This window comes from Galeopterus variegatus, unplaced genomic scaffold (assembly GCF_000696425.1).
Source record: "Galeopterus variegatus unplaced genomic scaffold, G_variegatus-3.0.2 Scaffold10051, whole genome shotgun sequence".
Classification (NCBI taxonomy): Eukaryota; Metazoa; Chordata; class Mammalia; order Dermoptera; family Cynocephalidae; genus Galeopterus; species Galeopterus variegatus.
The window spans coordinates 53,306-65,920 of record NW_007736162.1 but is presented as its reverse complement, the minus strand read 5'-3'; the positions used below and the strand labels follow the sequence as shown (position 1 = coordinate 65,920).

At 37.6% G+C, this 12,615-nt stretch overlaps 1 protein-coding gene across 1 annotated transcript; it reads left to right on the top strand.

The window, feature by feature from the left end:
* The first annotated feature begins 4,441 nt into the window (after nucleotides 1-4,441).
* LOC103609754 (putative olfactory receptor 52P1) lies at nucleotides 4,442-5,386 on the top strand. Its single transcript, XM_008594046.1, has one exon. The coding sequence runs from the start codon at nucleotides 4,442-4,444 to the stop codon at nucleotides 5,384-5,386; it is 945 nt and encodes a 314-aa protein (XP_008592268.1).
* The last annotated feature ends 7,229 nt before the right edge of the window (nucleotides 5,387-12,615 follow it).

Genomic DNA, 12,615 nt, shown 5'->3' with positions numbered 1-12,615 from the left:
AAAGATGAGCTGTGCAGCAGAAAGTGATGTCAGCGAGAGACCAGGGGCCAGGATATGAAGGCATTTTCTGACCTGATATAAAATGACAATATCCAAAAGGATTTTGGATATTGTCAGTTACAATCGATAGAATTAAGCACTTTGTATAATTCAGGAATACAACAATTTCTAAATCTCAGTGATATAGTGGTTAAATAAATGAAATTTGGAGCCAGAGATATCTTGATTCTGATCCTGATATCACTCTTTATTAGCAGTAAACAAATTATTTAGTCTGTCAGTCTTTCTCTTTACTCATCTCTTTACTGGCAATACTCTATTTCTAAAGACTGTTTGAAGACCGAGTGAGAGAAGGGATTTTAAGTCCTAAACCCAGGACCTAGCAAATATATGGCCTCTTAGTACACAAACAAAATCATTTTCCTTGGTTCTGTGGTTGTATAATGTCTTTTCTGGTATATTTACAAATATATTATATATCAAAGCATGAAGCTGACATTTGGGAAATAATAATGCCTTTATTATCTTAAAGAATAGTTTATAATAATTACTACTCCTGGATGTAATTTAAGTCTTGTAGTTTGGGAAAAGTCACCTTATTCCAGAGGGCCACTGATTCCCCTGCTACCTACAACTTTTTTTTCAAGTGGAATCTGGAGTCAGTTGTAATTCCAGCTCATATTTACTAAGCACACCAGTTTGTACCTGCTGCTTAAAGATGGTGGCTCTCCAAATGACTGTCAGCTTTTAATTTGGGTGAGTTAAGGTGGAGACTGAATCTCTACTTTAACAGGAAAGGAGTACCTTAACTTTCAAGTGGAATCTGGAGTCAGTTGTAATTCCAGCTCATATTTACTAAGCACACCAGTTTGCACCTGCTGCTTAAAGATGGTGGCTCTCCAAATGACTGTCAGCTTTTAATTTGGGTGAGTTAAGGTGGAGACTGCATCTCTACTTTAACAGGAAAGGAGTACCTTAATAGGACAGGAAAAGAAAGGAGAGGGCTATATTCAAACATCTGCATTTACAGAATTATGAGATCTTCAAGAAGGTAATGTCCGACTCTTTGAATACCCTTAATAAATTTATTTAATAAAGATCACAGATATATACTGAGAAGGAGAAATGGGTCCTCCCTCTCATAACTGATATATAGTTACCTGTTGATTAGCTAAAGTATAGGGAGCACTGATATTCCAAATTAGGATTAAAATAGCATTAAAGCTGCTTGACCTGGACAGGTATGGGACCAAAGACGACTGTGAGCAAAAACACCTGGTTTCTTCCTACTCAGCATTACAGGTCAATCAATCATGTTAACTCTTGTGGGAGTAAGAATCCTTAGGAGTAAGGTAAAATGTGTGTTTCTTTATTGAGCTTATCAACTTGGGAAGAAAAAGCCATAGCTGACCTTTTCTCCATTCACCCAAAAATACTCAATAATGTAAGTCGTATTGCAGTTTAATGGAACACTTAGCCAGACTTTACAAATTACAGTGAAGTGCACAGGGCTCATTATTTGTGATCTCATTATTATCAAATTCAACAGATCTGTTACTAATCAATAAATAGTACACAGAGTATGTTGTTAGAGGAATAAACCAAATTTTCCAGGAGGCTATAATGAACTCTGTTATTAGCCTAATGTTATTTCAAAATCGTATTTTAATTACTTTGATGTAGATGTAGAATGTGTACCTTTAAAATGAGCAAATCATACTGATTAAATTCAAGGTATGAACAGTGAAAAACGCTTAATAATAATAAAAACACATGATAATAATTATTTTAAAGTATTTTCTAAAACAATACAACTTATCAAATTAAAGTGCAAAGTTTAACTTTTTTGATCGTTTTCTTAAAATCATCCAGAGAAAGTTGACTTTAGAAATTAATTCAAAATATTGACAGGTTATAGTTGATTATGCATTTAATATATATGACAAGAAATATTGGGTTTTCAGAGTGAAAACGGCATTAATTTTGCAGTCATAATGAGTTATGTTAGAATTTTTGTGTCTCATCCACTATTTCTGTGATGACACTACATTATCTGTAACACTTTGGGCTTCTATTCTTTATTAGTAAAATTCAAGGAAAAATATTTAGCTTGCATTGATTTTCCTGATAAAATACAAAGATTCTAGGACAATATCTTTTTTATGTTAGGAACAACTGTTACTTTTCTTCTTTATTTTATATAAAAAAGGACATGAACTGAGATCACTATCACTAATAGTGTAAAAATAAAAAGGGGTATCAGGATAATAGACCTGTGTTTTGACTATCATGTTCAGATACAAGTAATAAAAGTTAAAAGGCACAGGGAACACTGGGGAATGTACAGAAGAGTTGAAGTAAAAAATGAGGATTGCTGAAAACTATGTTTAAAATAAGTGGGTATATAAGTATGGAAAGCTTTTGTGACCTTTACTTTCAGATTTTGGGAAGCCCATGATGCAGAAGAGACGAGCCTGTAGAGCTCCAGAGCCACTAGTGCTTCACAGTTCCTGGGGATAGGTTCTGTGACAGTACCATGAAAAACAATATGGAATGGACTCCCTAAGAAATCAATAACCATACCTTACAGTACTCAGACATCAACTAGAGAATTATTTTTCAGGATAGCATTAAAAAGAAAACTAAAATAGATGAAGTTTAAGATCTTTTCAGTTTATAAAATCTAACCTTTCTATCAAAAGCTAAGTTGGCCAACAAATAAAACAAATTGTGAAGTCAAAAGTGTTATAGATATTTTATGGTACCTAGATGGTTAACAAAGTTTTTTTTTTTTTTTCTTTCTTTTTAACAAATTCATGAGATTCATGACTTGATTGACAATTAGTACTTTGTGTCTGGCTGCACAGTTTTTGCCTAGTGTCACTAATTTTTTTTCACTCTAAATTACAACCTTGTAAGCTCTCTGTTTTGTTTCTTTTGCCGTACAAAAGCTTTTTAGTTCCACATAGTGCCATTTTTTTTTCTTTTGTTGCTTGTGTTTCGGAGACCTTATTCATAAAGTGTTTGCCCAGTCCTACATCATGAAATGTTTCCTCTATATTTTCTTCTAGGATTTATACAATTTCAGATCTTATACTTAAATCTACTACATATTTTGAGCTGATTATAGCATAAGGCTAGATAGAGGTATGGCTATAGTTTCATTTTCTACACATGGATATCCAGTTTTCCCAGCACCATTTACTGCAGAGTCTATCCTTTCCTCAATATATGTTCTTGGTGCCTTTGTTGATGATTAGTTGGCTATAAGTACAGGGGTTGATTTCTGGGTTCTCTGTTCTGTTCCATTGGTTCATGTTTCTGTTTTTTTTGCCAGTACCATGCTGATCTGGTTAGTTTATCTTTAGTCAAAGTCTGGTAGTGTAATGCCTCTGGTTTTATTTTCTTTTTCTCACGATTGCTTTGGCCATTTGAGGTCTATTCTTGTTCCATATGAATGTTAGAATTGTTTTTGTTTGTTTCTATTTCATGAAAATGTCATTGGTATTTTTATGGGGATTGCACTGAATCTGTAGATTACTTTGGGTAGTATAGACATTTTCACAAAATTAATTCTTTCAATCCATGAACATGGAATTTTTTTCCATCTTCTGGTGTCCTCTCCAATTTATTTCAACAGTTTTTTTGTAGTTCTCATTATAGACATCTTTCACCTCTTTGGATACATTTATTCCCAGGTAATTTATTATTTTGGTTGATATTGTAAGTGGGTTTTCTTTCTTGATTTCTTTTTCTCCTTTTCCACTGTTGGTGGAAACACAACCGATTTTTGCATATTGATTTTGTATCCTGCAACCTTACTGAATTTGTTTATGAACTTGATGAGGTTTTTTGGTAGAGGTTAGGAGATTTTCCATAAGATCATGTCATCTTCAAAAAGGGACCATTTGACTTTGCCTTTTTCATTACCTTTGCCCGTGTGTCTTTTGGATGACCATTATTTCTTTCTCTTGCCTGATTGGTCTGGCAATTATTCCAATGCTCTGTTGATTAAGAGTGTTGAAAGTAGGGGTCCTTGTTCCCACTGCTTTCAGGTTTTCCCCATTCAAGATGAAGTTGGCAATGGGTCATCATACATGGCTTTTACTGTGTGAGATACTTCCCTTCTATACCTAATTTGTTGAGGGTCATTATCATGAAGAGATGCATGATCAAGTGGGAATCATCCCAGGGATGCAAGTATGGTTGAACATATGCAAATTAATAATTATGATATACGACATCAACAAAAGCAAGGACAAAAACCAAATGATTATCTCAATAGACACAGAAAAACCTTGTAACATTTCTAATGTAATGTTTTGGGATCTTCCAGATTTGTTTTCAATTTGTTTCCAGATTGGGTTGTAAAAACCCTGACAGAAAACATTTGCCCTAAAATGGAGAATTCCATCTACGAGTGGCAGAGGATAGCATCACTATGGGACCAGCCAATGAATCTGAAATATCTCCAAACACCTTCTTGCTGATGGGCATCCCAGGACTGGAACATCTACACATCTGGATTGGGATTCCCTTCTGCTCCATGTACGTGGTGGCTGTGGTGGGGAATGTGATCATCCTGGCTGTGGTGAGGGCAGAACGCAGCCTCCATGAGCCCATGTTCCTCTTTCTGTGCATGCTCTCAGTCACTGACCTGGTCCTCTCCACATCCACAATGCCCCGCATGCTCTGCGTCTTCTGGCTCGGAGCCCACAACATTGCCTTTGAAGCTTGTCTGGCCCAGATGTTCTTCATCCACAGCTTTACTGCCATGGAGTCAGGCTTCTTCCTGGCCATGGCCATTGACCGCTATGTGGCCATCTGTGACCCACTGCATCATGCCACCATTCTCACCCAAACTCGCATTGTCAAAATTGGAGCAGCTGTGGTGCTCCGAGGGGTAGCATTCTTTTCTCCACACCCCATCCTGCTCAAGCAGCTGCCCTACTGCAAGACACGAATCATCGCCCACACCTACTGTGAGTTCATGGCTGTGGTGAAACTTGCTTGTGTAGACACAGCATCCACCAAGCGATACAGCCTCAGTGTGGCCTCTGTCATTGGTTCCTGTGATGGCTTTTTTATTATCATCTCTTATATTCTAATCCTCCGCACGGTCTTCCGTCTTCCATCACGAGAAGCAAGTCTTAAAGCTCTAGGCACATGTGGCTCTCATGTCTGTGTCATCATCGTTTTCTACTCCACAGCTGTCTTCACCTTTCTCACCCACCGCTTTGGCCACAATGTGGCCCCACAAATTCATATTTTCATTGCAAATATGTACCTTCTGGTACCACCCTTCCTTAATCCCATTGTATATGGTATTAGGACCAAGAAAATTCGTGGTCATGTCCTTAGATCTCTAAGGGCAAAAGTTGCCTGATTATGCTGAAATTATTTGCAAAGCTGATATCACAATACAAAGAAAAGAGGGAAAATAATTGATTCCTTTTTCATAAATAACATTATATCAGACACTGCAAGAGAATTTACTAAAGAAAAATGACTACATGCAATAGAAATTCCACAAATCTGATGAAACTAGTACAGTAATATATTTTGCATGCACCAGGTTTTACTTAGAACTTCTTAGAAGTTCTAACTTACTTAGAGCTTCATGAATGGAAAAAAGCAATTCTTTCTGCTTTTTGCTGCTAATTATCTGTGGTATACCTGGTGGTGGGGGGGGGGGTCATAGCTTACTTTCAAATAGAGAATGATTCAAATAGGGAAGAAACCAATGACAATCTTAAAAAAAAATTGTCCATGAAGAATCTGCAACTGCAAAATTAATGATCACTTTCAATATTTTACAGAAGAGGCAATATAACTGGCTTAATACCCTCTAAACACATCAAATAATTTTGCATGTATTCATAAGAACTGATACACTGGATGAGTTGTCAAACAGTAAACTTGGAATGGTTCAAAATTTCAACAATAGACAGGTCCCTAAAAACTATTGCTCATAGGATATTCTCTTCCCACCAAGACTAACTTTGTGCCTGCTATTGGTTTGTTACCTGAACTAGAATAGGACCTCTTTAAAGCTTCATCACATAATCTTTGGAAAATGATAGTAATTTATGTTTGAGACACATACTTAAGAGTTTTCCCAGAGCTAATTTAGGCTTACTGAGCTTGATTCAGATATGCTGGTCTTTGGTATTACATGCTTTTGTTAAAGGAAGTCTACTGCTACAAACAACTCAGTTTAATATTTTTCATGATTATTTGACTGGCAATATTGAAAATAAAATTTAAAAATATAAATAGTTTTACTGGAAAACTTGAACATTTGCTCCTAAAAAAATGTGACTTCTTTCACTTCTTGACTCTCACACAATGGAAATTACTGTAGGCACTCAACAAATACATGCTGAATTTCATTGAATTAATGTTCTCTTTTTAGTAATATGCAATTTTTAAAGTATTATTTCCACCTTTTTTTCTCACTATTTTCTTTCTACTTAATCTAGGAACTTCCTAAAAGTAAATATCTGGACATCCTTTCTGTATTCCTCTTCCTTAGAATATGTTAAATACCATCATTCAAGACCTTATTATTTTTCACTAGAAATATTTCAACTGTTTCTGCTGAAGTTTTCAAGGCATTAGTTTTTCATTTCTATGTCCAGTGCAACCTCTACAATGAGATGACAGTTATCACCCTAAAATTTTAAACATTAAATGAAAAAAGAAAGCAAACAAAAAACCCTGATTTTGTCAGACCCTTGCAAGATTCAGAATGGTAAAGCGAAGCTTTGTGAATTATGTTTTCTCCTGTTTTTCCTGTTGCAGTTACACATCCCATGCTCTCTTTGTCCTGAAGAAGTCTCACACCTGCATTCAAACAGTAGATCCCTTCACATCTTCATGCCTTTGCTTAGAATTCTCCTTTCTACCCCATTCTATTTCTTACCTGGAAAGTACTGGTTATTCTTCAGCATACAGCTCTTATATAAACTTCCCCATCTATTTGAAAGACTGCATTATTTCTTCAAATCATACTAACTAAAACCTCTCACTACCACTATTGTAAAAAATGTTATGATATACTGTAGTTAACTCTTAATATAGTTCTTTAGCCAATTAAATGTTAATATGGTGAGAGGTTAAATCGCTGACTCTAAAGACAGAGTACCTGGGTTCATTATTCATTTCTATCACTATTTGTGTATGCCCAGGCAAGCTGATGAAACTTCCTGGGCCTTGTTCTCACAGCCAATAAAATGGGGAACATAATTTTTTTCCCCTTAAAAGTTTTAAAGATTAAATGAGTAAAAGCATGTAAAACACTTATAATAATGCCACACAGTAAGTCCTTAACAAATAAAAATTAGTTAAGATTATGAACTATCAGAACAAGTATAATTTTGTATATATGTATTATATGTCATACTTTGTGAGATACAGATATATTTGTAATTTAAATTATGTAATTATCACAATAATCACCAGAGCAGTTGTTAGTCTGATTTTACAGGTGAGGAATTTGGACTCATAGAGGTTAAATAATTTTTTCAAGACCACTTATTGACTTAAGGTGCAGTCTGGGTTTAAATCAATGCAAAAATATTTAATCCTATGTTTAGGGACTATCTTTATTTCCTTTTAAACCCTAATACTTCTCAGTATTCTATGAATATATGTGTTCAATTTCTGAAGAAATAAATAAAACCATAAGTTGTTTGGATCCATTGTCATATATTTTAGAATTCCTAATCAGGTGATAATTATAATTAAGGTATCCAAATTAAAACTATAAGAGTATACTTTAATTACCTTTTCTAAGGTAAGTAAGAAAAATGACAGTGACAGTAGGGACAGAACTCTTTGAGGCTAAAGAGAAGAAAATACTCTAGGTAAATGTAGAACTTTGAGACCACTGCCACTATGTTGGATGTTTCTTGAGGATGAATTGCAACTCTGGACCATCAGGCTATATTTTCTTATTTGGGGCTATTATTAATCACAGAGTTTAATTATATTTTCTGATGAGAATAAAGGTTTATAAGTTAGATTTAGCAATATGAACTACAGAGTTAGCATGCACAGGTTACCTACCAATGAATACTGTGAGGAAAATGAAGGAGTTTGGTTAGGCCCACTCACCTCAGGTCTGGTTGGGTGTGGTGCAGTACATTCTTTGTAAACAAGTTGTGTGGGAATAGAGTTAGTGCACAAGTGCACTTGTGTATTTTTAGCTTGTTGCTATTCTTGTGTGTTCTTCAGTGTGTGAAGCAGTGGCTCTGAACTGCTGGTTGGCAGAGTTCACATCTAGATATAAAGCCTATTATTACTTTACCCATGGCTCCAAGGACCTTTTCCTGTTACCTGACTTGTAGACCTGCATGTGAAGGCTTTCTGAATGGGCTTGAAGGGTCTGTGAGACCTATCCATAGCTCTACAATTGGGGTAGTCTGCAGCAGGATTCTGAGCAGGTACAGGAGCCAAAAGCCCCTTGGGAGAAGGAGGAAATGTGGCTACTCTTGAATATGTTGTGCTGCCCTTTGGCCACTTTCCAGTTGACCAGGATCTGGTTGCAGCTCACTATACTGCAAGTCAGCATAGACCAGGCACTATAGCAGAGAACCCCTTGGGAGGGGGAGAAAATGTGGCTATCCTCGAGTATGTGATGCTCAGTGGCCATTTTTCTGCTGACCAGAGCCTGGCTACTGCTCACTATATGCCAAACTGATTGAGATTTGAAATGGAAAGCAGAATTGATGGAAACATGGATAAATGTCCTGGAGGATGATGTGCAGTGACTGGCCATCCCGGCTTCTTATACCAGGGAGAATGACAAACCCAGTGGTGAGTTGGGGGAGATCATGCATCTCCAGGTATGACATGTTGTGCATCAGAAAGTGAAGCACAAGCAGGCTATGGGACTAGGTGGACAACTGGCAGGCAATCTACAGGTGACCCAATTCACTACCTATGTCCCGTATACCCAGGTTGAATTGGTTGACTTGGGGAGAAAGTTCCAGCAGAAACAAGAGGAGCCCCTGGCTGCTTGCCTGCTATGGTTATGGGACCTAGGGGTGGATAGTATGGTATTCTCTGCTGAAGAGATGTAAAAATTGGACTCCATTACCATGCACCCATCCCTGAGGCAGTGGTTACAGAATAGCCGCAGATATAAACAAGGGCCAGGTAATCACTACTAATGGAATGGGTGAATGCAGCTGCCTGAATCATGTGGGTGAATGCTGGAGAACTGCCCCAAATTGTGAGTAAATGGCAAACATATGCTGACTTAGTACAAATAATTCGGGAGCTGGGGATGCAGAAGTCTATGTTTAATGTGAACACTCGTGGCCTGGATGATGAAAATTTTACAGGTAGCATGAGAGACATAGTGTTGCAAAATGCCTTGTCAATGCCATTTGGGTTGCTGATGGCCATACTGGCCCCATACATTTGTCAACCTATGCATGAGGTAACAACCATGATCACCAGCTTGGGTGAAGTAGAGGAGAGAAGACAAGCAAAAGAGGTCCAAAATGTGGCTAAGACCAAAACCCCCAAGAAATACTCGGGATTTTATCCTGAAGGGACCAAGCAAGACTAGCTGTAAGCAGATGTGGCTTGACTTGCTTGCAGCAGGGGTTGATAGCAAGGAAACTTACTGACAGCCAAATGCAGTCCTGTTTACCTTGTGACAACAATTGCGCCCTTAACAGCATTTCACTAAACATCCAGAAACAGGTAGCAAGTTACGCTCAGTGGATTTAAAGGACTTTTTGTTTGCTCCTGAGGATGTGGATGAAATGTTCCATTTCTATTAGGGAACAGGCCAAGGTGCTCATCTTTTGGAGGCAGATGAGGACCAGAGACCTCATGTTGAATTGGCAATATATTGGTCGAGGACAAATATGCAGCATATTTTGGCATTGGTGGATACAGGCACAGAATGTAGCCTGATATATGGCAATCCAGATAAATTTCCAGGAGCCACAGTTTGTATAGATGGCTATGGAGGACATATTACTGAGGTCAAGGCTGTGTCACTGCCATTGAGCATAGGACAATTGCCCCCTTGTGTATATACTGTATATATATCCCCAGTAGCTGAATACATCTTGGGTATGGATGTATTTTATTGCTTGTACCTGCAAACAACAGTTGGAGAGTTTCAGCTGCAAATACGGACAGTAAAACCTGTGTTACATGGATATACTAAACATGACCCACAGGTGTTATCCAGGGCAAGACGTGTAGTTGATTTAAAGCAGTGTCACCTAACGGGAGGACCTGTAGAGATAGGTGCCACTCTATTGGAGTTAGAGAAAGTTGGCATTATTAATCCAGCTCACAGCCCATTTAATGATCTGGTATGGCAAGTGAAAAAGCCTGATGGTACCTCGAAAATGACTGCAGACTATGGAGAACTAAACAAAGTAGTGCCTCCTTTGCATGCAGCTGTGCCTTCAGTTCATGACTTGATGGATCGGCTGATGACTCAGTTGGGAACTTATCATTAGGTATTGGACCTTGAGAATGCTTTTTTCTCTATTCCAATCTAGGCTGATCTAAACAAAGTAGTGCCTCCTTTGCATGCAGCTGTGCCTTCAGTTCATGACTTGATGGATCGTCTGATGACTCAGTTGGGAACTTATCATTAGGTATTGGACCTTGAGAATGCTTTTTTCTCTATTCCAATCTAGGCTGATAGCAAAGATCAGTTTGCCTTCACCTGGGAAGGAAGGCAGTGGACCTTTCAAGTATTGCCCTAAGGTTATCTACATAGCCCAACCATCTGTCATGGTTTAGTGGCTGGGGACATAGCCAAGTGGACTAGGCCCAGCACAGATACAATGTTTCATTACATTGATGATGTGTTATTAACCTCTGATTCTCTTACAGATTTAACCAAGGCAGCTCCAATGCTGCTAAGTCATTTGGAACAATGTGGATGGGCCATGAACACAGCCAAAGTGCAAAGACCAGTGCTGACAGTCAAATTCCTAGGAGTGGTCTGGTTTGGTAAGACAAGAGTCATCCCAGAAGCTATTCAGATAATGTATGGTACCAATAATCCTTCTGTATTTTCACCCATAGTGGTCAGGCTTCAGGCACCGGAGTCAACTGGGTTCATACATACTTTCATGTGATCAATGTGTCAGCCTACTGAATATGCACTGAACTTCCCATCAGAAATGTTTTCCATGGAAAATCACACCAGTGATGGCTAAAAAACAGACACTTATGGCTAATAGATGAAAGGACAAAACTACAGGGGAAGCCTTAAGGACAAGCCATAAGGTGTATTGAACAGACAATAGGTTATATGAAAGTAAGGGTCATTTATCATCACTAAAGGAATATCGCAGAAGATTCTGAATGCATAGATTGTATGGCAAAGGAACCTGAAGGGGTGGAATGTGAGGAAAATGAAGTAGTTCAGTCTGGCCCCATTACCTCAGGTCTGGTTGGGTGTGGTGCAGCACATTTTTTTGTAAACAAGTTGTTTGGGAGTAGAGTTAATGTGCATGCACCCCCATGTATTTTTAGCTTGTTGCTATTCTTGTGTGTTCTTCAGTGCATGAAGCAGTGGCTCTGAACTGCTGGTCAGAAGAGCCCACATCTAGAAATAAAGCCTATTATCACTTCACCCATGGCTCCAAGGACCTTTTCCTGTTACCTAGCTCATAGACCTGCATGTGAAGGTACTGTGAATGGTCTCGAGGGGTCTGTGAGGCCTACCCCTAGCTCTACAAATATCAAATTGTAAATATTCAACACCAAAGTCATCAATAACAACAAAACTAAATTTCACCAAAACAGCATGTTACTGGCATAAAAAGAGACACGTAGATCAATGGAAGAGAATAGAGAGACCGGACATAAACAACACTCATCTAGAGCCAATCAATTTTTGACAAAGGGGCCAAGTACACACAATGGATAAAGAACAACCACTTCAATAAATGGTTCAGGGAAAACTATATATCCACATGCAGAAGAAAGAAACTAGATTCTTATCTCTAACTGTACACAAAAATTAACTCAAAAGGAACCAAAAACTTAAATGCAAGTACTCAATTTATAAAACTACTAAAAGAAAACATAGGGGAGAAGCTTTATATGACATTGATCTAGACAGGGATTTTTTCATAAGACCTCAAAAACATGGACAGCAAAAGAAAATATAGACAGTTGGGATTACACCAAAATAAAAAGCCCCTACAGAAAAGGAAACAATCAACAGAACAAAAAGACAGCTTAGGGAATGGGAAAACACATTTGCAAAGTATACATATGATAAGGGGTAATATGCAAAATATATAAAAACTCAACAATAAATAAATAAATAACCCAATTAAAACATGGGCAAAAGACTCAGATAGAAATTTCTCAAAAAAAGACATACAAATGGACAACAGATAAATGAAAAAATGTTCAACATCACTAAACACCAGAAATACACAAATCAAAAGTAGAATAAGATATCTCCTCCCACCAATCAGAATGGCTATTATCAAAAAAATCAAAGGATAATAAGTGTTGGTAAAGATGAGGAGAAAAGGGAACTCTACATACTGCTATAAATTAGTAAAGCCACTGTGGAAAACAGTATGGAGGATCCTGAAAAAATTAAAAATA

Coding starts and splice junctions, on each gene's coding strand:
- LOC103609754 (XM_008594046.1), top strand. CDS start 4,442: ATGGGACCAGCCAATGAATCTGAAATATCTCCAAACACCTTCTTGCTG.